Source organism: Argiope bruennichi, chromosome 1, assembly GCF_947563725.1.
Source record: "Argiope bruennichi chromosome 1, qqArgBrue1.1, whole genome shotgun sequence".
In the NCBI taxonomy this organism is placed as follows: Eukaryota; Metazoa; Arthropoda; class Arachnida; order Araneae; family Araneidae; genus Argiope; species Argiope bruennichi.
Window position 1 is genome coordinate 49012426 of NC_079151.1, and position 27483 is coordinate 49039908.

The 27483-nt window shown below is 29.1% G+C and overlaps 1 protein-coding gene across 2 annotated transcripts in view; it reads left to right on the forward strand.

Moving 5' to 3' along the window:
- LOC129980966 (B-cell receptor CD22-like) overlaps positions 1 to 27483 on the forward strand; it is a 679794-nt gene that overhangs the window by 446758 nt on the left and 205553 nt on the right. For both annotated transcript variants that reach the window (XM_056091523.1, XM_056091513.1), the window contains exon 5: positions 1426 to 1743. In XM_056091523.1, the coding sequence (XP_055947498.1) occupies positions 1426 to 1743 (318 nt within the window). The remainder of the gene's footprint in view (positions 1 to 1425; positions 1744 to 27483) is intronic.

Sequence of the window (27483 nt, forward strand, 5' to 3'; positions counted from 1 at the left end):
AATTGCAGAATTTTTCCAGTGATTTCGCTTTAAACTGATGGTAACTATATCAAACTATAGAATGCGCCGTGAATTAATTTAGAATTGTAGATTTTATAGGCGTTAACTTATAAAGGTTAGAAATTTAGACCTGTAGATTTATTTTTAGATTAATTTAGCATAGAAATTATTTCATTACCGCTCTACGTATCATTGTCATTTTGCTTCTGCTCAAAATATCCGCTTTAATTTTACGCACTAATGTATTGTTTTTTGCATTTTGGAAAATGCAGTTTTTCTAAATCTTTCTACTGCCACGTTTTGGGGGGGAAAAGACTATGTCGTGAACCAAAATTAAGTATCCATTGCAAATTTTTCTTAGTTTCTGATTTCTTTAAAGCAAAGAAGAGAAAGTGGCATGTAGGAAATATGGATCCTAGACTAAACCCGGATCGTAAGACTTTGAGCTTCATCAATTTATTGATAACTATACGGCAAATCGTTTTGAATAGCTGAGCTACTTATTATAAAAGTTATGCTAATTATTATAATAGCTAAGCTATTATAATTATTTTTATTCATTTATGAGATTTCTCCACAACAGGAACGCTTATTGCACTTCATATAGAGCGGTCCGCTAACATCTAATAACTACTAGTTTTTGAATATATATGCTTAATTCGATTTAAAATATATTCTTAAAAGTAATATTAAAAATTTTTGAAAGCCGATAACGATTTTTCATCGTGTTTTTTAATTTACTATATTAAAATTAATATCTTTTGAATTATTAAGATCAAAAACACTTGACATAAATTAATTGAATTTTACCTACTGGTATATACAATTAAAAAAATACAAGTTCTATTTCATTTAAAATTGACTACTATAATTAAGCTACAATAACAAAAATATTGGCAATTTCGATAACCTGGCAAAGTTTCATTTAACATTGGAGATTTATTTATTACACTTTGAGCATTTATTTTTACAGTTACTTTCTTTTTATTTGATCGTGATGCAACAAATCCGAATCGTATTCATAAAAAAAAAAAAAAAAAAAAAATGAAATTGCAAGCATATTTCATTAGAAAATCTTAAATCGGCAAATGATTATAAATCATTAGCTACTGTGACAGGATAGCATCTTTTCAATTCTTTGAAAATAATTTATAAAATAATGAAACATAATTTTAACATCTTACTCATTCACAAGATAGGAGATTATTCAAAATCTGAGAAAATATTTAGTTTTTCAAAAATATTAATTTTATTTTTTAAAAATCCTCTGATTATAGTTTTTCAAATCTATTCATATTATTTTGAACTGCATGTTCCTAAACCCAAACTAATTGTCAGACCGATTCTCATAAGTCATTGAAACTAATGTAATAAGTTTTCAAGAAAATAAAACATTGGGCATGATCATTATGATTTTACTTTCAGTTGGACCATCTTCCCTCGAGGTAGACGGTCCTGATGATCCTGTCACTGCAGGAGAATTTGTCACTCTGACTTGCACCATTGAAGGCGCAAAGCCAGCAGCAAATGCCACCTGGTTCAACAGATCCGAAGTTCTGAACATCATGCCTCAAACAGAATTGCAGCTGGCACCGGATGGCACGTTCACCACCATCAGCACGGTGGAAGTGCCAGTCTCCAGGCACGATCATCAAGGCACCTACTACTGCAAAGGATCAAATTCTGTTCTTCAAGCCAAAGGAGAAGCGCCGCTACTCAAGTCACTGGATATTCAAGTCCTATGTAAGTAAATAATTTATTAACAAGACATCTGTAATTACGATTTTCTTTCATTTAATTCTTGTTGATATTAAGCATGTAATGCTTTAAAAATATATAAAAAATCAGAAAAGGTCTCCTTTTTAAAAGAAATATTAAGAGGCAACTTTAAGATAGCAGTAATTATTTTGTTTTAATTAAGGAAGCCTCATGATGATACTAGGGCAAATTCGGTGCATAATTTCAAGTAAAAAAAAGTTTTAAAAAATTATCAGTTTCTCACCGAGAAATTAAAAACAATGACTATGTAAAAAAATAATGCACTCTAATAATGCAAAAACTAAAACGGCGTTTAAATATTTAGTTATCTGATGTAAAATGATTAAAATTTTCCAAATATGGTATGAGAAACATATATCCCTGTAAAAAAAAGATATAATAATAAAATAATTGAGAACAAAAAACACAGCTAAATGTGCTAAAATAAACTGAGCAAATTTATCGTAATTATATATTGTGATAAACGTAATTTCTTGCATATGCATAACAGAAGAAAAAAAAGTGTTGTCTTTTTTAAAGGTATTAGTTAACTTTTTCACCTCTAATGTCAAAAGACCATGGCTCAAAGACCATATTTGGGGAAAATGCAATATTCAGCGAATATTTTGTACATTTAAAAAAAAGCATTCTAAAGAGAAAAACAACACAATATATATATATATATAATATGGTTGTTTTTCTCTTATATAGGGTTGTTTTTGAAATGTACAAAACATTCGTTGAATATTGCATTTTCCCCAAATATTACATCTCTATTAGTTTGTACTCTCAATGGACGCAGTTCCTTCCATAATTTTGCAACAAGTCGTTCTAACCAAATAAACGGGCCATGGTCTTTATATATATATATATATATATATATATATATATATATATATATATATATATATATATATATATATATATATATATATATATATATATATATATATATACACTCACGAGAGAGAGAGAAGTATGAAAAATGAAAATGAATGTACAGCAACAACATAGAGTAAAATGAAATAAAGAAGGAAAATGTGAAGAGTGCGAAATGGTGGAAACGGACGAAAATGTATCCTTTCCTTTTATTCAAGAAAATGTATAAAAGGAAGGGATCTATATAACACAAACATCACAAATGTGCAATATTTTGCAATTCTAGGTATGCTATGGGATAAAAAGTCATAGATCAATATCAAATGAAGATATAAAAGGCAGAAGAATCTTTCATGTCTCCATTTGTTACAAAGGGCACCAAATTTTGCAACTTGATACGTTGTCAACATTCGACCAGTGCCGTTTCCACATTACACATAAAAAGATATGTCTTTTTGCAGTTGTATCACATTTTTCCTCTTTTAGTGAGGTGATCTTTTCCTTTTATCATCACCATACTTCACTTTGGTCTACTATAGCATTTGGGATTTGATTCCCATTCAGTTTAGATTACTATAATATTTTGAGTGCAATAACTTTTTTTGTTGACACTGTAAGCAGGAAACGATGCATTTTCTATTATGTGGTGAACTTTTATTTGATCATTTTTATTTCCTTACGTTGCATTTAAAGTGCTTTGATTGCATTTTTTAATTTTTTATATCCTTATTTATTATTGATCTTTAATTTAGTATTTTGTTGGCACTATATCGAAAAAAAAGTTATCATCTTTAAAAAAAGTATAAAAAGTAAAATTTGTTCTGCCTTTTCTCAAAATGGTGGGTATTAAATATACCCTACTGCCCTTGAAAGGTCCCGAATATTCCGCGTAACCCTTCTGTGACTCGTGCTGTTTTTTGTTATCTCTCGTTTACACTGGGTTCATCTTCGAAGGTTCCGTAAAAATGAACCGCCCTCCGGCCTGATTCCGTTAATGATACTTTAGGATCATCCGGGATTTTTTTGTTGTCAGTACATGTATTTGTAACTATTGAGTACCAATGAAGTAATTAGAATCAAAAGCATGTTAATAGAAGTTCAGACACTTAATTACTTGAGATAGTATCCCCCCCCAACCCAGTTGTAAATTATCTACAAAGAAAAGCAATACAGTCTTTCTTTTGAATGCATGAATCATTTCACATATGTTACAAACAATAGAATATGCTATGGGTAAAAAGGGGTAAGTTTCCAAAAGCAGGATGAAATGGCAAACTAAGAGATACATTTCGAGAAAACGAAAAACATTTTGTTCAAAAAGAAAAGAATGAAAATATAACAATGCAGTTTACAAATATTTTAAATTGAAAAAAAAAAAAGACTTAATTTTAGCAAATCCATTTAAATAAGTTCAGATTTATGAAACTTTTTTACTAAAGATACATCTGCACTTTGAAAAATTAATTTTTGTGAAATACTTTAGCTTTATTGTGTTATCAAATATACAGGGTGATCGGTAAAGTCCTTTTAAGTCTTTTTCTTTCAAAACGGCGCCTCGTATAGACAGAAAAGTTTTGTGACCATGTGAAAGTGACTATCCTGTATTGTTAAGACATGTTATAGTGACCTTGATGACGAAATGGACAATCATACAAATAACTTAAAAAATAAAAAAAAATAGATCAGAAAGTCCAATTAGAAAAATATATGTAATAATACCATAAAAAAATACGCAGGGAAAAGTTTTACGGATTTTCTGTAAAATTGGCGGAGATATTTGCGCTTAAGATTATAAACTTCTCGTGACTTCAAAAAAGTTTCGTCCTAAAATTAAAAAACAAATATAAAGCATATAAGCAACGAATTAATTAAGCATTTTAGCAAAGAATTAAATTTTTCTGAGTTAAGGGATGGTAAAGTGAAATTTAAGCATCGAAACAAATAGTGGTGCCACTTTCACCTGATTAGTTTAATTATATTAAAATTTAGTTTTAAAGCAACATTAGGATTATTTTGAGACGGACCTCGTAATTTTGAACCACGGTCAGATTACGAGGACGACACCTGAGCTGGCATCTCCTGTCCAAACTTCCACACCACAAATTCATCTGGATTCATAATATGGAATAACCAGTGATGCATCGTGTCTATACCCAAAGTCTTTATTAAAAGAAAATATTATGAATATGTTCCTTCCTTTTGAATAATCTTGCAGATATATTGTTTCATTGGTGGAATCTTCGTAAAATTGTATTAAGTTTAAATAACTTAAATAAACTTGTTACGTGAAAACAAGTTTTCAGAATATATTTTTTAAAGCGTATTAAAGAGTAGATACATTTTTTAAAAAGTCTTCTACTATATTTTAAATATTTATTTACAATTCTTTATTAGAAATAATATAAAATATGGTAACAATGTTTCCCTCATGCACAAACAGATTTTCCACGAGAATAGAATGAAAATTAAATAGCTTAAAGGCAAATTCTGAAAATAATAGTGTAAATGGCGTGTGTGTGACATCCAAGATACAAATATTTCTAAAATTTAATAAACCTAGCACATTTAGATATCAATCAGGAATCAGTTACAAAATTCTACGAAAATAAACATGTAAAAATACTTTCCTTATAACTTTTAACTTTACTTAATACCGTTATTGTTTAGATCATTATATTGGGTTAAGACTGAAATGTGAAAGGAAAATAATTTTATGTCTTTAAAGCGAAGAAGTTAGTTTAATATTTAAAATTGTGTTTAGCAAATCAGAAAGAAGATATTTTCTTAAAAGAACACAACTACATCCAATTTCAATATTCAATATATTCTTATTTTCAATTCCAGCAGATGTTGTGTGATTTAAGCTCATTCTGGAAAATTAAAATAATAACTAACTATAGGTAATTTAAATAATGCTTACAAAGTAAACATCCTAAGTACATTAATACACTGTTACTGATACATTGATAAAAATGAAATACAAAATAATTTTTTAACATTAAATTTTATATGCATTACTGACACTTATTATAAAACTTTGACAAAAACATTAATATAGAATTCGAGAAATTTACAATAAAGTAAACTAAATTAAATTTTTTTCCATTCCTTTCATTATAATCTTTTATATTTAATAATTCGATTTTGTAGGAAATTTTCCTGAGAATTCGCTTTAAAATTTTTAATCAATTTTGCTTCATTTTTATTTCACGTAATGGAAGGTTATGAAATACTTAAAGATGCTCTATATTTGTGGATGCTGCAAATCCAATTATCTCTTCATTCATCACATCAGGGAAGAATAAAATAAAATAAATAATTAAAAACCATAATTTATTCATATTCACTTTCTCAGAACTTGCTTGCAGAAAAACATAAATATTTGTCTTAATAGAATTTTATAAAATATTGTTTTGATCCACTAACTCTTTGTATACTTATATTTTGTAAGGAATACATTCACGTTTTTGAGAAGGAGTTAATTGGATGAAGAAAGATAAGCCCAAAAAGGAATCTAAAATGTTCTGTGTTAAAAATAGATGTAAATTTTAGTTTGATTGTACCAAATCTATTAATATAAAAAATATAGAATATGCATTAATTTAAATTTTGGAATAAAATATATCATTTAAATTTTAACTTATGGTGTATATATAATTATTTTAGGGTTCATCAGTGACATTTGCTTAAAAATGAAAACTTGCTTATAATTTTCTGGACTTAATTTGAATTTGAACTTTAGATGTAATGATTATTATTGATTTTATTATGAAATATAAAAAAATTTTAAAGTGCATATTACAAATAAGGTGCTCGTTCCTAAAAATGAAACACTTTCAAAAAATAGTGATACAATGAACAAAATTATTAATTAAGATTGTAACTAAGTACAGAAAATAACTTACTAATTGAACAAATTATAAAATTGATTGTTATGCAAAATTCTCAAATTTTTGAGCTTTTAGTTTGGCCTTCTCAGCTCAATGAATATCTAAAGAATAAGCAGTGATTATAGACAATTATAGCAGTACCGAATATCACATATTATGAATTCTGACTACAACTTTTGAAACTCTAGAGCACTAAATTCTACTAAATATCTATTATTTGACCCTTTAAAGAGCCATTTTTTTTCTAGTCATATTATGTTAAAATATTTTTAGGCTTGAAATTAGAATAAGAAAAGGGATTCATTTAGTTTATTAGATAAATTTAATTTAATTTAATTTGATTAATTAATTAGGTTAATTAGTAATTAAGTAACAAATCAAGATACATCATTTTGTGTAAGATAAAGAACTGAAGCATCTAAGTTTCTGTCTTTCTAAAAAAATTTGTCAGAACTTATGCCAACCTACATAAATTCATACAAAGATTGATAAATTTGGTGGGAAGCATACTTCCCACGGCCCTAGAAAGGGTTAAATAAAATCGAGCAACCTCCTACCAGGTTTATAGGTGATGCACAATGAAATTTTTTATAAACATAAATACTAATATTGTCTCGAATTTTCTTGCTTTATATCAATTTACATATCAATAATTAAAATCATCATTAAAAGAATAATCGACTCTTTTAAATGGTCAGATTTAAAATGACTTACCAGAAGCGATTTTTTTTTCTCTGGAGAATTATCTAACATTTATCTGAATGATATTCTTTGCAGTGAGACGAAGAGAATTTTAAGATTTCCTTTTACTATTGCTGCATAATATTGCATCTCTATATTTTCTTTGTATTATTTGGATTAGTAGAGTTTATTTTCATCTGTGATCGTAGAGAATCCTATAATATGAATGGATCATTTATCCATATTTTAAAATGAGCTAGTCTCCATAGGACGTTTTTGTTGTGAATAGCATACAAGCCAGTTAACAACTATGCTGTACGAGAAATTGCTTTTGCATAATGCTTAAGTTACTGGACTGCGAACCACAAGGTCCCAGGTTCTATCCTCGCGCATCCCAATCGCTACATTGGTGACCTCGGACGATGAACCTTCAACCTTCGTACAGCTGTTGTGGCGCCATCTACCCGCAACCAAAGTCGTCAGACACACTTGACGCAGCAACCACTCACCCACACACACTCGCTATACAACTGGGTACAGGCCCATTAGACAACAGCTAATAACTCAATGCATCCCCACTCAACAGCCATATCGTTCGTCTCACCTCCGACTCACTGGAGGGAGAGTCTGTGGTGAATAGCATATAAGCCAGTTAACAGCTCTGATACCCGAACAATTGTTTTGATATCATGGTTTAGTTACTGGTCTGCGAACCATAAGTTTCCAGGTTCTATCCTCGCGCATCACATATCACTAAACTTATAATTCTAGTGATTCTGTAAAGAGTTGGCACGATGGCATTTTCTGTGTTAAGTATAATATTGTTCAAGTAAATAGTTAGTTTCGGTTTTTATAGGATTTTTAACAATACCTCGGAAACTAAGACATCTTGAATGTGAATACATGATTAGAACATAAGTAGTGAAAAATTGAGAGTTTAATGGTTTATGGCTCTTAATATCTTTTGCAAGGACAAGCAATAGCTTTGTGAACCTTCCTGATAGATATGCATAAGATTTCAAATGTGCATTTACAAAATAGCAATAACAATATTTCCTCTCCCAAATATGGATTTATTCTCTTTAGGATAATATGTATGTTGCCACATTACTGGACTTAAGATATTGTGAAAGAGGGAATTGGGAATATCGGGCAGTGAAATTATTCATTAATATTCATATTTTACCCTTTGTTCATTCATACGAGAATTTCCTATCTATTTTTAAATGTTTTAGGGGATGTCAATTAAAATGATCATGGTTAATGTTATCATTCCCTTTATATAATGGAAAACTTCTGGTCCCGAAACAACTTATCCAAATGCAGACAAAAATGTTAGTTTAGTGTAATCATTACATCGGTTAGTGTTATCAGTTTTGAAGTAGATAATTAACTGATTCATCATTTTCAAGCGTTAACGTTTGACTTTCGTGTATTTTCTTGTTCCACTTGTAACCAAACATCTGGAAGTTATCTCTCAGATGCGATAGTGTTATTCTTTTGTTTATACCAGAGCTATCTATATTCGTTTAAAGAACAGCAAGCTGCTAAATCTCATTTGAAATCTATTGAACAGTCATTCACTGTCGTCTGCGATTGAATTACAATAGAAAATTGGATAAAGAAAAAGAACTGGTGTGAATTTTAAAGACAAAATTGAAGTTCTAATGAGCATAAAAGTTTATCTAATATGAATCAACATAATGCTGTAGAGCAGTTGAAAATTTTATTGGTTCTTAGTAAGATTTGGAAAAATCATTATTTGTTGAAAGCAAGATAAAATAATAAACAATGAGGATAATGCATTAAGGGAAACCTTTTCAAAAAATACCGGAGTGAGACGACCAATTCATATTTTAAAACCAGGTATGCTAGATTGTTCAACAAATTGAAAAAATTATAAATAAAAACGATATATAAATGAACTATTAAGCTTTAATTGTCTGTAAGGAACAAAGGGGGAATATTATAATTATGTTTGGAAGAAAAAATTATAGTTATAAAGGAAGAAAAGGCTTTTTTTTCATTTATTTTAATTTAATTGAACTATACGCGGTCTCTCTCTAGATTTATAGATTTCTATGGAATTTTAAAAGTTTTCCATTGAGAGGAAGTCTGTCTTACAATAATAAAAAACTAGGAAATGTATGAAATTTAGCAAATATTTAACATTTAAAATGTAGATATAAATCAATTTTGGAAACAAATCAATAAAGGGAGTTGACTGTCTGTCAGTCTAAATTTTCACATGCATATACACTTGATAATTATAAAATGCAATGACTTAAATGCATGAAATTTTGTATATGATTTTGAGGTTACAATTTTAGTTCCATGAAAAATTTGGTGTCATCCAGCCGGACAAAAGACGTCACAAATTTGGATTTTCTAGTATTTATGAATAAATTGACTCCCAGAGATAAATCGCCAAAATTCGTACGCTAATATACTGTAATGCCCTGATCTAGACTCATCAAATAACGAAGCAGAATCTCCAGACAATTCTTTATTTTACACCCCTATATATACAAAGAACAATTTGTTCTAATTTTGGTTAAATAGATAGATATTTACACCTGTAGTAGGAGATACAACAGTCAAATTCGAAGGTTTTTCTTGGAACTCAGTTCTCCATCATGTCAACATGACAACTCCAGGGGTAGTTTCTCAGACTCCGAACTCGTGGGCGTAGTCCAACCGTCCTCTCCAATTCGTTTCTTCTCTCTTCTCTAAAAAAAAATCACCGCTCTTTATTTCGGCGACAATCTCCGCCTCTTAATTTACATTGGTCATTTGAGCTCTCCTTCGGCCAATCAGGGTTCAGCCATATGTTCTCTCAGCGGCGCCAATGGGTCGTGGGAAGGCCCTTTCACAAAGAGAAACATCTAGCATCCAGATGTTTGGACACCCCTTTCTCTTTGAAGGTACTATCAATACCTCTGGGACGAGGAATTCCATATGTGGTCTGTCATTGTAGTCGATAATGAACAGATGCGAGACCACCCTGGTGAGAAGATCTACCATCTGGCTATCTCGAGAGGTTTAGTAAGTAACAGCGACGACACAGCTGGCTGTAAATGTCTTATCAGTACTGGGAAACGGGGAATGTTACAATACTCTTTCATAAATACTGTTCACCAATTGCTGATGATTGACAATATACAAGTACATTTATTAGGAAATATACGATAATGTTTCGTGGAGATCTCTCCCGCTGATTTAATTGAATAGTTTTTTTTTCTGTATTTTTTATTATATATCTAAAATTACATCAAAATGTTAACGCAGAATATTTTCAAAGCCGATAAGCGTATGGAACAGATGCGATTTAAAAACTAATGGCTGAAAATCTTTAGTCAGCTTAGAGCGAATTTTCAGTGACAATGGTTTTCTGTAATATAAGTAATACTGTACCGCCGATAAATTAAGAAAGAAACAATGCAACAAAAAATAAATATTTAAATCATTAAATGTTTCTAATGAATCGTTGCAGAGCTAGCTACATAGTGTTGCGGAAATTAGTTTCTTTGAAGCTTTAAAGAACGAGGATGATCTTAATTGCTTTTTCTAATTACGTCTTGAAGTTCAGCTGAAAAGAAAAGCATTAAACACCTAATTGCAAATTTTATAGTTGAGTCGAATAGCAAAATATTTTCAAAATAAATAAGTTACGAAACGAGATTCGAACAGTAATTATCTCTATTAGCTTATGAATATTTGCTTAAATGCAATGAAACCTTGATTTTTTCCTCTCTTCTTTTTTTATTTTTATTTTACCTCATATTCTTCATGTAAACATTCTAATTGATTTATAATTCAAGAGTTATGAGAGAAAGGCGGGAAGATGATTCCATTTTTAAGTGAAAATGTTAAAGAGCAATTTACTTGTAAATAATACGGTTATTAGATTTGGAATTTTAGCAAATGTGTTTATTTAGAAAGAAAAATGGTTTAATTTCTGTATTGAAGCGAAAGAAAAGAAAGCTCGGATGACAAAGTTTCAATCATTCTGCTATTATGTAATTTAAACAGAACGTTTTCACTTTTTAGAACAAGTTTCTGTTAATTATTATATAATTTTTGACCCATTATCAGAAAGAGCGTCATCGGCAAATTTCTCTCATAATCCATCGAGGTTGCCACGCCACCGGAAGAACATGGAAAAGGGGAAAAAACCCACAGGGAATTAAAAATAAACTAATAAAAAACGGGAAAATGCAGAAAAATTTGAAAATTTTCAAAAAAATCGTGAAAAATACAGGGAATTTCAAGTTTCTAATTATTTTTTCCCATCTAAAAAATGTCTATCTGTAAAGATTGCAAGAATAAAAGATCATAGTTCTCGCTTCAAAAACGAAATAATACTTACCATTCGCGATTGTGTAATGCGGAAACTCGTGCATTTTCTACTCTCCCCCTTTTTTCTGTATAGATCTGTCCATTTTCGATTTGTAAGTCAGTTGTTCTTTTTCCATAAGATTCCCGAATTGCAGCTAATGAACATGGGCGAGACTTCTGTAACAGTGTGAAAGATTATTATATATCTGGCGGGAATGGCAACATTCAGTCTGTGGACGCATCGCGGTGGTATTTAGTCACTCTCACTTTAGATTAGTGAATGGTTTGTTTATGATTTGTGAAATTGTGAGCTTATTCAGAGTAGATTAGAGATTTTTTTAATTAATAAGCTTCTAAAAATCCATATTTAATACAAATTGGACGCTTAAAAAATAAATCTTGATTTTACTGAAATTTTGCTGTTGCCGCAAAATCCATTTGTTGCGTGTTGCTCACTTTGTAAGAAAATAATAAGCCTAAGTAATATCAAAAAATAGGCACTTATTAGTCATGCTAAAAAAGAGAAACAAGATTGCAAGTCAGTTAAAAAAAAAAAGTCATAAATAATGTTAAGCTTTGCATCTAAAGAAATGAGGGAGAAGGTGATATGTCAAGTTCAGAAACGTCAAATTTAATGCCCGAAAATAAAGCAATTTTCAACTTTTTAATTCAAGAACAATCATTTAAAGCTGAATTTTTATGGGCATTATTACTTTTTGCGTCACATTCGATCTTTAATGCATTCAATGATATATCGGAAATATTTTCACATATGTTTACTGAAAATGAAATGGCTGAAAATGTACGTTTGACCGTACAAAATTGTCGTATCTTATTTGTTAAGGATTAGCTCCATGAAACTGATAGCTGCAAAATCTGCAGAAATTGATGTCTAAATATATGAATTGGAAAAAATGAATAAATAAAAAAAGTAATTTTGCTTTGTAATGTTTTATTAATTTTGTTTTGTTTTGTTAAGTAATCATTAAATAATTTGTATCATGATAACAAAAATGTTTTGCGTTTTATCTCACCTGAGTCCTTGATTTTATGTGACTTACAATTAAAGAGCATGAAAGGTAATGTACTCCTCCCCCTTAATATATAAATTTTGTCTTGCTAATCTAGATAATAAATAATTTTTGTTTATGTAAATATCCAAATTCTTTTAATAAGTTATTATTTTAAATGTTAAATTGTTACTTCCTTTCCTTACTTTATCCACTCCTTAGAATCATATTGCATTATAACTAGAATGCAATTGCTGTTTTTGCATTTCCTCTTATCTTGAATATACGTACAGGGAGAAAAAGGGATTTTTTTACCAGTTTTGAGTGGCAACCCTGTCTTTATTTATGGCTAGATATTCTGTAGAACTACATATACTCTGAAATGTCATTATTTGTATATTTAATAAAATTTTATACTTATTATTTTTATAGGTGCAAAAAAAGTATTATTGTATCTCTTGGGAAATATAACTTTTAAATATAAGTTGGTGATATTTAAACAAATGCCGTAACCCACGGTCTGTCTGCAAAGGATAAGGAAAATATGGCCTTATGAGTGAAAGAAGTAATGCAACAGACACCAGTAATGTTTACCCAGTAACATTGCTGGGTAAACATTACTGGACGCACAATTTAACATTTCACTGCTCAATATTTTATGCTGTGGTGAGATTTCATACTATATATTTCATGGACTATGAACTATAGAATTGTTAAACCATGTTTCGTGAAAAATATACAAAACTGATTCCATTCAAACAGATGCGTTTATAGCATATGTATTATGTATAGTACTGGATGCTCTCTTCGATTGCATCTCTTCAAACCATATATTGTTTGAAGATATATTTCTGATGGGGAGAAAATGCGATGTCTAAATCCTTATTCAGTTCCTCGTTTGAAATAACCATTGTTTAACCTAAAATAATGAAATTCAAAGCTTGAGGACTTCATCGATCTCAAACATTTTTTTGATCTCAAAACATTTTTATTTAAAGTGTTATGGTGTCAAAACAATTTACGAAATATGACTTGGAGTTAACAGGTAGCACAAAATATTGTAAGAAAATATACAATATTACAGAATATTATGCAATATTGCAGAAAATTATGCAAAATAATGAACAGTGGATCATCTCTTCGGTATTGTATAAAATTTCTGTGCTATTGGGAATTGTATGCAAAATCAAACATCATAATTTTTTCAGCAAAACCTTTATTATATGAAACAAAACAAAAAAAAATATTACTTCCTTTAAGGCATTTTCTCATTTGAAAATATATACGTCTTTATCTAATGGCTTAGAAATTATCCTTTAATTATAGTGGACATCAACACCTCACCAAAAGTAAATTTCTAGAGCTCTTATTTAGTTTGGTAGAAATGCATATAGATTTTACTAAAAATAATTTTAAAAAATGTACTATATTGTCAATACTAATAATTTGGAAAATGTCTTGGAGACAAAAGTGCTGTATGAATGGACATAATGTACGAAAAAGAAGAAAGAAAATTGCAATGAGAATACGAAAGTCTTGATAATTTCTTGGGTACCATGAACACTGAATGAATGAACACGGTAAAAGCACGAAACAAGAATATTACATATTACATTATTACATTGTAAACAATAGTAAAAGGAGATTTTGGCAATGTCTTCTATTCAAGGACATAAAATACAAGTATCATAATTCATTGTACTCAGTACAATTATTGAGCATAAAAATTAGAGTGGATCCTCTATATAACTTTCTGTTAAAATCTTAATTAATAAATTACTTTACAATAATAATAATTGACTTTCAACTCCGAATATTTACATGTCCAGAATTATCTTCTTCAAATGTATTAAAGGAATCCTAGACTACCCAGTAAAACGGCACTCACAGTTATGAAAAGTGATCTCGAAAATTTTCATTTCCCAGTACTTAATCACACCACTGTCACATTTCTTCTTTGGAGAGCGGTCGTGTCACCCGTCGGGTCAAATGAAATCACTCTCATTACATCATGTGACCTAGTGGCAGTTTGCTAAGTCTCCCCTAAGCGCCGAAGTACCCGCCCCCTCATATATTTGAATAATTATCTGCCGTTTTAAAAGGGTTTCATTCGGACTTTAAGGGATGGAAGGATGCTAATTGCTTTTGCTAATTGTGTCGCGTTCCAAAGTGCCCAATTATCTGTCTGTTTGACTGAAGGATGCGCGTGTTTGCAAGGACAGCAGATGCGTTGCTTCCATTAGATGTGTACGGAAGACTGGGTGATGTGTCAGATATTGGGTTCGATATCTCCCTAAATGAATCAGGAATAGGCGATATCGTTTGAATTGACGTGAAGGTGATTTATTGCACTTCGGGGGAAACTCTAAACCTGTTTGTTTGAGATTAGAATGCTGAAGCAAGGGCGATACATTTGTATGCTAAACAGGCTGTGAGTAAATGTGTGGTTAGGATTTCCAATCATAATAAAAGCTTAAAATAAATAAATAAAAAAATTTACGATTTTATCGATAATTATTGAACAAAGTATGAAAATTACATTTAAATACATTAAATAAAATTAATTACATTAAATAAAACACTTATTGTTATAGAACTTCCAATACAATACTATAACAGACTTATGTTTTTAAAATCTGTTGTAAACAAAAATATTCAATATTATGACTTTCCTGAAAACTATGCAAGAGCCATTATATATCGAATGTAAATATTTTTTAAAAGAAATTCTATGCATAAAAATTTTATAAACAAATTCATATTGGAAGTTTTTATTATTTCCTTATTAAAAACAGCTATATTACATTTATTATATATAGATTATATTACATTATTACTTTGTTTTATTCCCAACTCATTACATCTATATTACATTTTTTTTTAAATTAAAGATGATTTGAAAGAATTAAAATATCAGAGGAACTTATTTAAAAAAAATGTAAGAATAACAATAATTTCTCACAATCGTTCATACCGTACTTGTCAAAACTTGAACCATTTTGCTAAATCTTTTTCTTGCCAACTTCTACATATGCTATTTTGTTTTGATCTTCTCATTAAAACAATAAAGACTTTCATTTATGAATTATATTTACTATATGAAATATAAAGGTGAACTGAATTTTAAATAAGAGTTTGATTTCAAATATGAAAGATAAATCGTTAAGCAGAAGCCAAGAATGGCATATGCCTGTGTTATCGATTTCATAAACAACTTGCAATTTCATTTCTATGGCATTAAAAATCCGGAAAAAGTTTTATTTTCACTTAATTTCCATTACTTCTTATGAATGAAATATATGATAATATATATTATTATAAGTACACATCGTTTTTAAGCCAGAATATCTATTTGACAAGTATGAATTTTATTCGATATACACATTTTGATTTTATATTAAATATCCAAAATTCTGCTGAATCAAGGACATGAAGTTATACCTAAACGAATTATCCAAAATCAATTATAAACAATATTTTTGACAAAACGCTAACGAATATTAAAGAAAGGAAAAAAAGAGAGAATAAAATTAGAAAATTTGCTACAAATCATGATATAAGAATTCAAATTATATAAAATAATTTTTATGATTATTGTTTTCTTAATTTGTCTCTTTGCTGAATCAGCGAAGGAGTATAATTTGTCCTGTAGGGTTTCTGAAAAAAAAATCTCTCAATTAAAAATCATTGAAACAAGGTATTTTAATCATCTTATTTTAAATTAGAGATGTAAAACAATTGGGTCAAGTAATGACTTTAAATGATTTGAAAGATAGAGAAATTACAATATCAGATACAAGAATTTCAATTTTAATTTGTTTTATTATAATTTGGTAAAAGATATAATTTTAAAAAAAATCGCGAAATTCAGTAAATTACTTCAGATATGTAAAACAGATTTGTGTTTGCAAGCCATACTGTTGTTTCTTTTTTCTAATGATTAAATGGGTTTTTTTATCACAGTCATTAGAAATTATTCTACTGTTTATTAGAAGTGGAAAAATTATATGAAAAACTAACCGTAAAATAAATTCTTAATGAATTTTGGAGATCACACACGGATAGTGAGTGATGGGGTTAGTGATTATTGATGATGAAGTGGTGATCATTGATTATATATCTAAGAGTGATAAATTTTCATTAGAAATAAAAATTGATGACATCGTGGCAGTGATAAGAGATGTATGATTGATTTCTGTTTATCTGTATTTTAAATATGTAGCTTATACTAACTGTATCTTAAACCAGTTTCAATGTTAAACATAATAAATCAATAATTCCTTTTAATATAGTGATATTAAATGTCAAATCAAGTCTCAGCAATCCCGTAGTATTGGCGAAAAAAGACATTGCACTTGTTTCAAGAACATGAGACAACTTTTTGATGAATTTATTATGCAGAGAAAGACACGCAGTGAGAAAGATGAGAGCATTTTGTATTCATTATTAGGCCTTGTTCAGTTAAATACGCTTTCTTTCCGAGCTTTTTCTCATCCCTTGAAAATGTTAATAGCCCTATTTTAATTCGAAATCTTTATATTTCTTGTAATTATAATTTGTTCAATTTTGCACATTGCACAAAATTAAGCTACTTCATAATAGGCGTTTATTGTATTGTCTAAATAAAATATAAATATCTCTTCCTTTACTTTTCCCCCACCCTTATTTTGGCTGTATCATCACTTCCTGACGCAAATGCAAATGCACAAATGATTTCAGTATTTGAGAACAGACAATACTCTTTTCTCATGTGGATAGCATTGTAAATTTAAAGCAGATAAAAAAAGTTTTACAAAGAAAGAAATAATTTTGAACATCTTGCAATGGAAATGAACGATATTGCATCATAGCTTTTGCTACTTTGTCATCAATTTCGTGTAAAGAGACTGCATCAGTTTCAAGTATAAAATAATACTTTTATTTAGTTACCACTCTGCACATTTGTGGTAAAATTATTTTCCGAAAAGAGAAAAACGTCTACCCCATCGAAATTCTTAATCAAATAACCTTTTAAAAATAAAATATTTAAAAAGTCAGTTAAATAAATTTGAAAGGAAAGTGTAATGATGCTTTAACGTTAAATTTTATGTTTCTGCAATAAATTATTTAAACAATAAACTAAAAATATGTAACCATTTATCCGTGTAAGAACAGAGTATAGCTGCGGTGAAAAATAAGAAACAATTTTTAACAGAAAACTATCAGAAATAAATAATAAAACGAAAACATTCTTTTCCTTGCCCCCGTTTGATTAATTTTTCTGACAACAGAAATAATATTCTTTTAAACTACCAAACAAAACAGGTAGAATGAAAAATTATGTTGAATCACCAAATGAAATAAAAAAAAATTTAAAAAAATAATTAATAAAAATAAATGCATTCAACATTTTCCGAATATTACACGTCAGCATTTCTCAATTATTCATTATTTCAATACCGTCATAAATTCTCAAGCCTTTTTCTTTAATTTACAACGAATAATCGACCTTTTTTTTATTACTTTCTCCTCTCTCGATATGATCATTCTATCACGTCTTCTGATTATCCGGATGTATTATGATTTCGATGTTGATTAAACATAAGCGTTAATACCGTTTTCCAGGGATTTCACTTTCTTCGCGATAATTTCATTTTCTGTTAGGGAAAAAAACTGCTTTGTGTTTTATCGAATATAAATTTTACATTTCTCGAAAATGTGCTCTTTCCATTTATTTTCTTTTTCTTTTATCGAAATAGATTAAATCATGTACTTTTAAGCTCTTCGATGATTCTTTTTGAAGGGCACTGTTTGCATTCATTCATAAACAAATATTAATAAATTAAATTTTTTGCAAGCAAAATAAGTGTATAAAAAAGATGCTCAGATCTTATTGATATTTTTGCAGATATTCGGAAGAAGAAATTTTTGGCAGCGAAATAGATTATGGAGTCATAGCTTGTCAACAGTATGCTTATGCTTTTTGAATTGAGACGTTTCGCTCATATTTTAGTATTAATTAATATTTTTAAAGGAAATTTTTTAGGGCATTGATAAGACACAATTTAAATTAATTTTAAAGGACATAAATTCTAATATCTGTTGTCGATTGATTGGTTATTTTTTAAACATGCGATCTAAAATTCAATATATTATATAAAAATAATATATTGAAAATATTACTGAAATTCATTAGATTGATCGTTCTGATATCATAAAATATTTATAATTATAACGGAGCAAAAGAGAAAATGCTGATGCTATAATGTCAATCGACATTTCTTACAAGAAGCATAATCTAATTTCATCAATATTATAAATAATTAAAGAAGTAATTAAATCTCAAATAAATAAATATATCAAATAAACAAAACACGAGGAAAAGAAAAGTAATATACAATATTATAATATAGAATAATAATAATATATTATATATAATAAAAGTAATATATAATAATAAATAATAATCCTCTACCTGTTCTGCTAATCGCTCTAACAATCAATAAGCAAAATGATGCTGTAAGTATTGGTTGTTTTAGAAAGACCAGACTCGTGTGTGGACGATCTTATCCTCCAGAGAGGTGTGACATAAAGAATACGTGATTTGTTAGATTGTGATATAGTTTTGTTAAGGGCATTATCATTCCGCCACTCCCCTCCCCTTATCGCTTATCAGTTAGTGCTGTACTGCTGTGATTCGATACTCGTGTATTTATTGCTCGTATGACTTGTTTAATTTTAAGGTTTACCTGCAGTTACTTCGCCTCAGAGTTCCGCCGATAAAAATGCAAACATCTACTTCTTCATCTTTTAGATCACCTTTATTTTGGTGAAATCAATATCTTCTGACTCCTGCGCAAAAGTGCTTTGGATTTCTGGATGTAGGAATGAAAAGCATGACATTTATAAATAAGTTTTGCATTTAGTATGTTGACAAAATTATTTAAGAGGGCATTTTAAGAAATTATTTAAAAAAATAATTTCAGTATATATTTTTCAAAAATGGAAGAAAAAAACCCTAAGAATGCTTAAATGGCTTCTAATTGTTCTCATCTTAGAATAGATAACAAATAATTTTAAGGGTTAAAAATCGATAAAAGCAACATTTCTTGAAAATACTTGTCTTGGGGTACTTCTTGGGGTACTTTCTTGAAAGATACTCTGTTTTATTGATTTATTTGAATTTAAAAGTTTTATATATTTTCTATGTTATGATTTTGTGGCTATAGTTATTTAATCGAAAAAAATCAGTTTTCATATTGTTAAAATAAATTTCATTGCCTTTTTAAGTGTTTGTTAGAAAATCTTTAGTTATAATTTTGAATCTTAATACGATTTATCCATTATCATTTGTAGATTTCTTAAAGTAACTGTGGTTTTTTGAAACCATAGCTAAGTCTGGTCGATTAAAAAATTAGTTCTTTCTACTAAGATAATATGTATTAAGCCATTAGAGCTGGAACTTATAATATTACTATATATACATTTTCGTAGAATCATTATGTTTACATTTACAGATTTTCGAAGAAAAACTTTCTTGCTAATGAAAATCCAATTAATTTGCCATGAATTTTGAGAAAACCATTAAAATATCTGAATACGTGGAAGTGATTATCTGTCGATGGTTGCTATTTTTTATTTTGTTTCATACAGACTTAATAAGATTTAGAAACTGAAAGGTGGTATTAACTTCACTCTTAACTTTAGCATTGCGATATAATTGAATCATTTACCATGCCATCACATAATTATACATCATGTATTTAACAAATTTGAACCGAAAAGCTGAAAAATAAAAAAATACCTCATTTAAATAAATATAACAAAACTTATTTCAAAAAGAAAAGGTCTAAAGATTATTGTCTATAAAAATAAGGAATAAAAAAAATAATAATAAATTATTCATTTAGACTTTTCTCTAAAAGAACTTCTAAAACTCATTACTAAGTTAAGAAGCAATTATTTTTAAGCAGCATAGCATCTGCCGTCTTCCATGCTTCCATCAAGTTTTCTATAGCATGTGTTTTCAATGGTATTGAAGACATCGTTTTGGGTAAAAGATTCGATTATCAATAGTTGAATATTCGTTCGTAACAATTTTCTCTTTTGTTAGTCCTATCATCCTCAACGATTTTGCGTTTCCAGATTATCGAAGCATCTGATCCAATATCAAGAAATGCAGATTTAGATTGATTTATGTCCTATTATTTTTAAATTGATTTGTGGGGATACATTTTATAAATTGCTACGAAAAATGAATTTTGTATAAGAATAAGAATAAAATATGATGGAAATATAAATATAACAATCTTTCAAATATACTATCCAATCTTTTTGTAGTATTTGTAACCAATATGAACAATATTTTTGTTATAATTAATACAGTTAATTAATCAATGAAAATTCTTTGTCCTGGCCTGGATTGCATTGTAAGTAGTTATCTCTCTCTCTCTCTCTCTCTCTGTATATATATATATATATATATATATATATATATATATATATATATATATATATATATATATATATATATATATATAGAGAGAGAGAGAGAGAGAGATCTTATTAAATCTGTATATCTATACTTATAATAAAGCTCAATGTGTGTGTGTGTGTGTGTGTGTGTGTGTGTGTGTTGGCGCTCTACAGACCAGACCAATTCAACCTACAGCTACCAAATTTGGTACGTGTATACCTTGGAGGCCGGGAATGTGCACCTGGGGGTAATTTTTTCGAATTTTTAATTAGAATTTTATTTATTTAAAAAATAAGCGAAATTTTGGCGTGTTTCTGCTATAACTTCCGAAAATATTACCGCACAAAAAAGATTTTTACATGAAGTTAAAGATCAAAAGTTTATCTTTTAAGTGATATCAATGTTTTAGCCTTAAAATTAAATTTCTATTTTTAATGAATTTTTAAATAAATATTTTAACTATATTTTTCAACAATTTTTTTCGTACAAAATAAAATCTAAGCTGCATGAGCACGTTTCGCATTCATGGGGAAAAAATTAGCTTTTTTCAAAGTGTTGCCATCACATTGATTAAAGCTCCAACTGAAAATAAATTAAATCTTTTTGGAAATGAAATCTCCAAAAATATAATTTTCGGCATGTGTCTGTAGGAAATGAAACAAATATGAAATATTATTTTTTTAAAAAAATAAATAAATCGGAGAAAAATTATTTTATGATCTTTTACACTCTCTATATTATTAATCCAATAAATCAGTTTTCTTTTAAGGCAAGTTTTGCTTAATATGAACAGGATATCCATTCAAATCAGGGCCACACAGCTAATTTGTAAACCTTTAGTAAGACTCAGATCTGCTAAAATGGTCTAAATGGAAAATGATTATATTTTATGTAATTTGATTAAATAAATGCTCTAATAAATAATGAATTTTTGTTTCTACATAAAACTTCTGCTGTGGAAATCACGAATAACAAAATGTTCTTGAAACACTAATATTTTAAATAAAAAGAGTTAATTTCCAATCAACTAAATCAATCACTTAAACTGACAGATTTATGAAAATTTATATATCACTATTCAATTAAAAAATGGAAAATTTTAGATTTTTCATCAATCGTTTCAAAGAAAATACGCTAATCAGCGCGCAGGTCTCTCAAGATTAATTGGCCTAAGATTATGAAAATGTTGAGTTTTTCTAAATTTTTAACATTCAAAACTTCATAAATAAGTCTTAGTTGATCATGGAAAATAGAAACATTCATTCATTTATTTATTTAAAATTTGGTGTGTCCAGAATATTTCTCAGAATATGATACCTTACTACATTAAATTTAGACTTCATAATTTTTGAAATATATTTATTATATATTTACAAAATATCATTATTGATTTCATTTCAATCCTTTTGAAAGCAAAACTAAAAACTGAATTTTATGCTGAATCTGAGAAATTTTTGTTGAATTATTGTTTGAGATATTACATAAATTATGAAAAAATATTTTGTAGTTCACATAAGACTTAAATACCGAGCTCTTTCTGTTGCAATTCTGTTGTGTATTCTGTTTGCAATACTCATATTCGATAATAATAATAAATAAATAAATAAATAACAATAAAGATGATAAATAAAGTAAAACGCTTGGTTTTATTAAAAAATATCTTTATATTAATTGCAATTTCATCATTTCCACTTTAAATTAAAGTTGAAGTTTTACCGGAAATGACAACAAATTAGGAAAATATATATAGTAAATTGAACGAAACGTTCTAAACAACAATATAAGTTTGGTATGACTATCAAAATTTGAAGATTAAAAATGTTTTGTTTGAGAATCTATTAAGAGACCAGTTACTTTAAATGTTTAATTTCAAATTGTAGCGAGAGGTAATACTGACGAACCGGCTGGTCGCCAAAGGCGTCTAGTATTTTAATAAATGCGAACTAAGCTCTTATTCAAAAGATGTTGAAAGTTAATAACGATATAAATTAATGAATCAAACAATCATAATTATAGCAACAGAAACAAAATGCATCTTGTAATGCGATGAGTATAATGCTACAACATGCATAATTTTAATGCTTTGAGAGATAGGGCTTACATTCGTGTCTAAAGCATATATTAGACAACTATTGTTTGACAACGGATTCTAAAACCCTTCGCGTTTTTGCGCATGCGTTAGGGTGGGTTTTATTCGTCAAAATAGGGGGGGGTGAGAGGAAAGATAAAAAGAGTAGATGTTGACATTTAACAATAAAATAAAGTCTAATTTTTCGCGGACTGAATTAAAATAATAGTGTCAGAAACGACACGATACTCATATACACGTGAAAAAAAAATTAACAAAAAAAGTATCTAATAGGGCGAAAATCAAGGTTAATGACGAAGAATTCCAAAAATGCGCTCATCCTGCTGCGTTTCTCTCCTTAATGAGATAGTATCGTAGAAAAGTGGTCGTCTCAGAATACTGAAACGAACAATAAATATATATATACTTACACAAAGAAAAAAGATATTTATTGCATGATTGTAGCTTTTTTTAATCACATTCGAGTTTCCAATTTTGAATTGTTGCAATACTTGCATCGAATTGCCACACTTTTTACTTAGAATACTTTTAAATAGAATATTTTATGTAATTAGTTTGAAGAATAAATAGAATAGTACATTCATTGCAATTTGTTTTTCCAATAGTTTTTTCTTTTTTCTTTTTTCCTTTCTCTCTTTTTTAAATTAAAATATCTTAACCAGAGAGATTTTATTTAGAAAGTATTTTCTTAACAGATTGTACTTAAAATTAATTTTCTAGTAGTCTTCTATTTTTTTTTTTATTTTTTTTAATTATGTATCTGAATGTTTCAACTTTTGTCTTTTAAAAAATTACCCCATTTCATGATTCTCGTAAATTGCGTGACATCGAAATCTGTTCCAATAACCTTTAAAGCATTATACCAATCATGTTTTAACTGCATTCTTGTGTACGGGAGTATTTTTCTAAGAAAGGATTTAGGAATTTCATTTACGCTTCCTTCAGACAATGCAAAAACAATATACCTCCTACCGGGATTTTCATCCAACGTCCATGTACCATCTAAAAAGCTTCCCGGAAATGCCGGTTCATTGTCATGAGCTGACTATCGCCTTTCACACGCAGCTCCGATGCAGCAGCTAGCGTGCCGGAATGTGACAACTGCCATACTGCCTCTTGACAACGTTATTAACGCCAGCCGCACGCCCTGTCGCGTGCCCTTACACCCCAGCGCGCCCATCTTGTTTGCCCAATCATCGCCCAGCATTTCGGTATTCGGATCAGACCGCTTTCCCAAACCATTCAGGAAGGCATAATTAACTGCACTGGAGGGAAGATATGCAATTCTTGGTGCGGAGATGGACCTTTATCTCCCTGCCTTGTCTCGCTGGGGAACCTAATGCTAGGTGTATTAAATTCCACCTGCGTGAGTATGAGCACGTTCAGGGGTTTGAGCAGAAGACAAAGCTTTGGTGAATACCTATGGTTGAGGTCGAAGACTGAGCAGGTGGAACTTGGAATTTAATTGGAATACAGAGGCGACATGCTTTTCAATTAGCACATTTGCTTGGGCAATTCTTCCTGGGAATAAATCATTGGCTTCTCATCGGAAGATATGAATATTTGATGAGTTGTCGCTGTCTTCTTAAATATATTTACGTTTATGGAAGACCTGAGATCAAATACTTCTGGATTATCTTAACATTCCTCAATTGGACTTATTGTGGTTTTTAATAATGATAGAAAGGAAAGATGGTGTCTGCAAGCTGGCACTTGTCATAAAGACAAAAATTTCTATAAGTATACTTATATTTTTTATTCAACAAAGTCACATTTTGAAGTAAATTTGGCGAATTTTAATTTTGTGACTTCGCAGATTTACTAATATTCCAAAAAGATAAAAAAAAATGAGTAAGAATATTTTTATACAACTTATATATAAAATGTAAACATATTTTTAGCAGTTGCGGGGCCGAAGAGAATACATTTTTGAATTTTTAAACTCGATTTATTCCACACAGGTAGACACAATTTATATGCAAGAATAAGTGGTAAGAAATATGTCAGTCTACATCACAACACAAGAGAAAATAGACCGAAATTTTTTCATCAATGATTTTATATTATGAGATTCTGATAGAGATTTCTTTGACATGTGTCAATTTAGATAAGGGAATTTTAAGTATATTTAAAAGAATGTTGCAAGTGTTAAGAGGAATTTTATTCCTTCTTTTGGAGCTTGAGAACTTGCGGAAATAAGTATTTTTATAAAGCTCGTGTGGCATTAATTAAATAAAAAAAAGGTGGCATTGGATCAAGAAATAAGAGATCATTTAGAATGAAGTTAAAATGAGTCAAATTAAAATAAAAACTAGGAAATAAATTAAGTTTAAATTAGATTAAAAATATTATTGCACATATATATATTTTAAAATTATCCATGTATCAATAGAATCACTTAAAAAAAACGTTATATTTTTTTTGAAGTTATATGTAATTTCGTTCAGTTGAATGTTATTGTATCATTTTTAATTATTTAAATTTCTGAAAGTTATTTAAAGTTCTGTAAAGAGTACATTCTCTCTTTACAGACTAATTCATTCGTTTGATAAATAAATATTCTTCTCTAAGAACAAAATCTTTTGAAAAGTAAAATCATTTTTATAGATTGGATTCTGTAGACATTTTTATAGTTTTCATGCAAAAATTTGGCATAGATTGCAAATTTTTTTTCAATGTGTAGTTGCTGTTTAATGCAGTAATGTTCCGTTCTTAATTTCAAAATGCACATCAAATTTTTTTTAAAAAATTAAGAATCGAATTTTTGAATATCCTGGATGATCATAAAAAAGTTGAAATTCATTAATTTGAATAAAAATAAAAAAAATTGAAAACAACTGAATTCATTTTTAAAACTTGTTCGAAAAATATTAAAAATTGATAATGATCCTCTACATTTCGGTTTACCATGTTTCGGCCGTAGCGTAACTCTAATAACAGGCGCAAGACCACAATATAAACTTTTCGCTTCCAGTCGTCATCAGTGACTTTGTAAATATTGATGATACCCTTTCAAGAGTTTTTAATTTCATCCTTCCATAATGTTTCATTTCAAAAAGTGATATAAACGCATTAATGTTTTATACCGATGAGTCCCCATAAGACAAGCGCAAGGAGAATCAGTATGTATTTTTTGATCCCCATCACTACACCACTGTGCCAAGATAAAGTTACTTCATCGCATTCATCAGATTTTACTCTTTGAAATCATCATTTTCTTCAATCCTTGTAAAAGTGTTCTTTGGAAAACTAACTTAATGACTGGATTGCTTCATAGAAAACAATTCTTTCATTGCGGAACTCATTGATTCCTTGGCAAATGTGTGCATATTTTAGTTTTTGATAAAAAATTATTTTGATTAAATTTATTTTGACGCTATATTGATTCCTAATTCTTTTTTGAAAAAAGGCAGATACTAATATATATCATAAAATTCTAATAATTTTTTTCTTGCAAATAAAGTATAATTTAATCGAATATTCTGCAACAGATGCAAAATTTATTGATATGCCAGTGAAATTTGATAAATTATCGACGTACAATGGAAACAGAGCTCGATTCTTAGAACACAAAGCAATCTCATTAGTCATGACTTTATTGTAACACTTTCAGATACCAAGACTAGAAAGGCTATATTTGGTCATTGAAACAGTTTATGCGGAGTAATATATCTAGCTTGTGAAGCTGTTACCTACAGTTAGAGTATTCCCTGTATCCGAGTTTCTTGCGTCTCAAATCAAACCAGGTCTGCCATATGCGTTGGCTGACTAAATACAGTGATTGTAAATGGTCAAAAGGACCATTAGTCAACGCTAACTCACTACATGTATTGATAGAGACCTCGGCATGCCATATGCTGATAGTGATATTACGGTTGCTTCCATTTCCATCGTACCGAAGACTCTGTTCCTCCAATTGTGTAGAACATAGCGTTATTAACTTAGCGGTATCTGATGGCTCTGCTTCCGTGCTTTGTCACTGCATCTCTATGTAATTGCACGTGAATGCACTGTGCTAAGGCCATCGGTTCAATGCTCACCAGCAGTGGTTACCCATTGAAACAGCTCAAACACAATACAATGGATTTAATGGTAGACATTGAATGAACATTCTCCTTTTCAAATCATGTTTTGATAGTTTTCTATCTATTATTTATCATATTATGGGTTATCACAGACAGTTTTAATCGCTAATCTAACAATCGGCTAGAAAAAAACAGACAATTTCTGGAGGTGGCATATAAGTTTATTATCATAAAATTTGCTTAACAAAAATTGAATAAAGACAAATGAATAAAAATAAAAATTTCAATTGGTGATAATTTTTGACATTATCACCAAATTTAGCTGACAGTTGGGTCATAAAATTACGACAATGCTTGC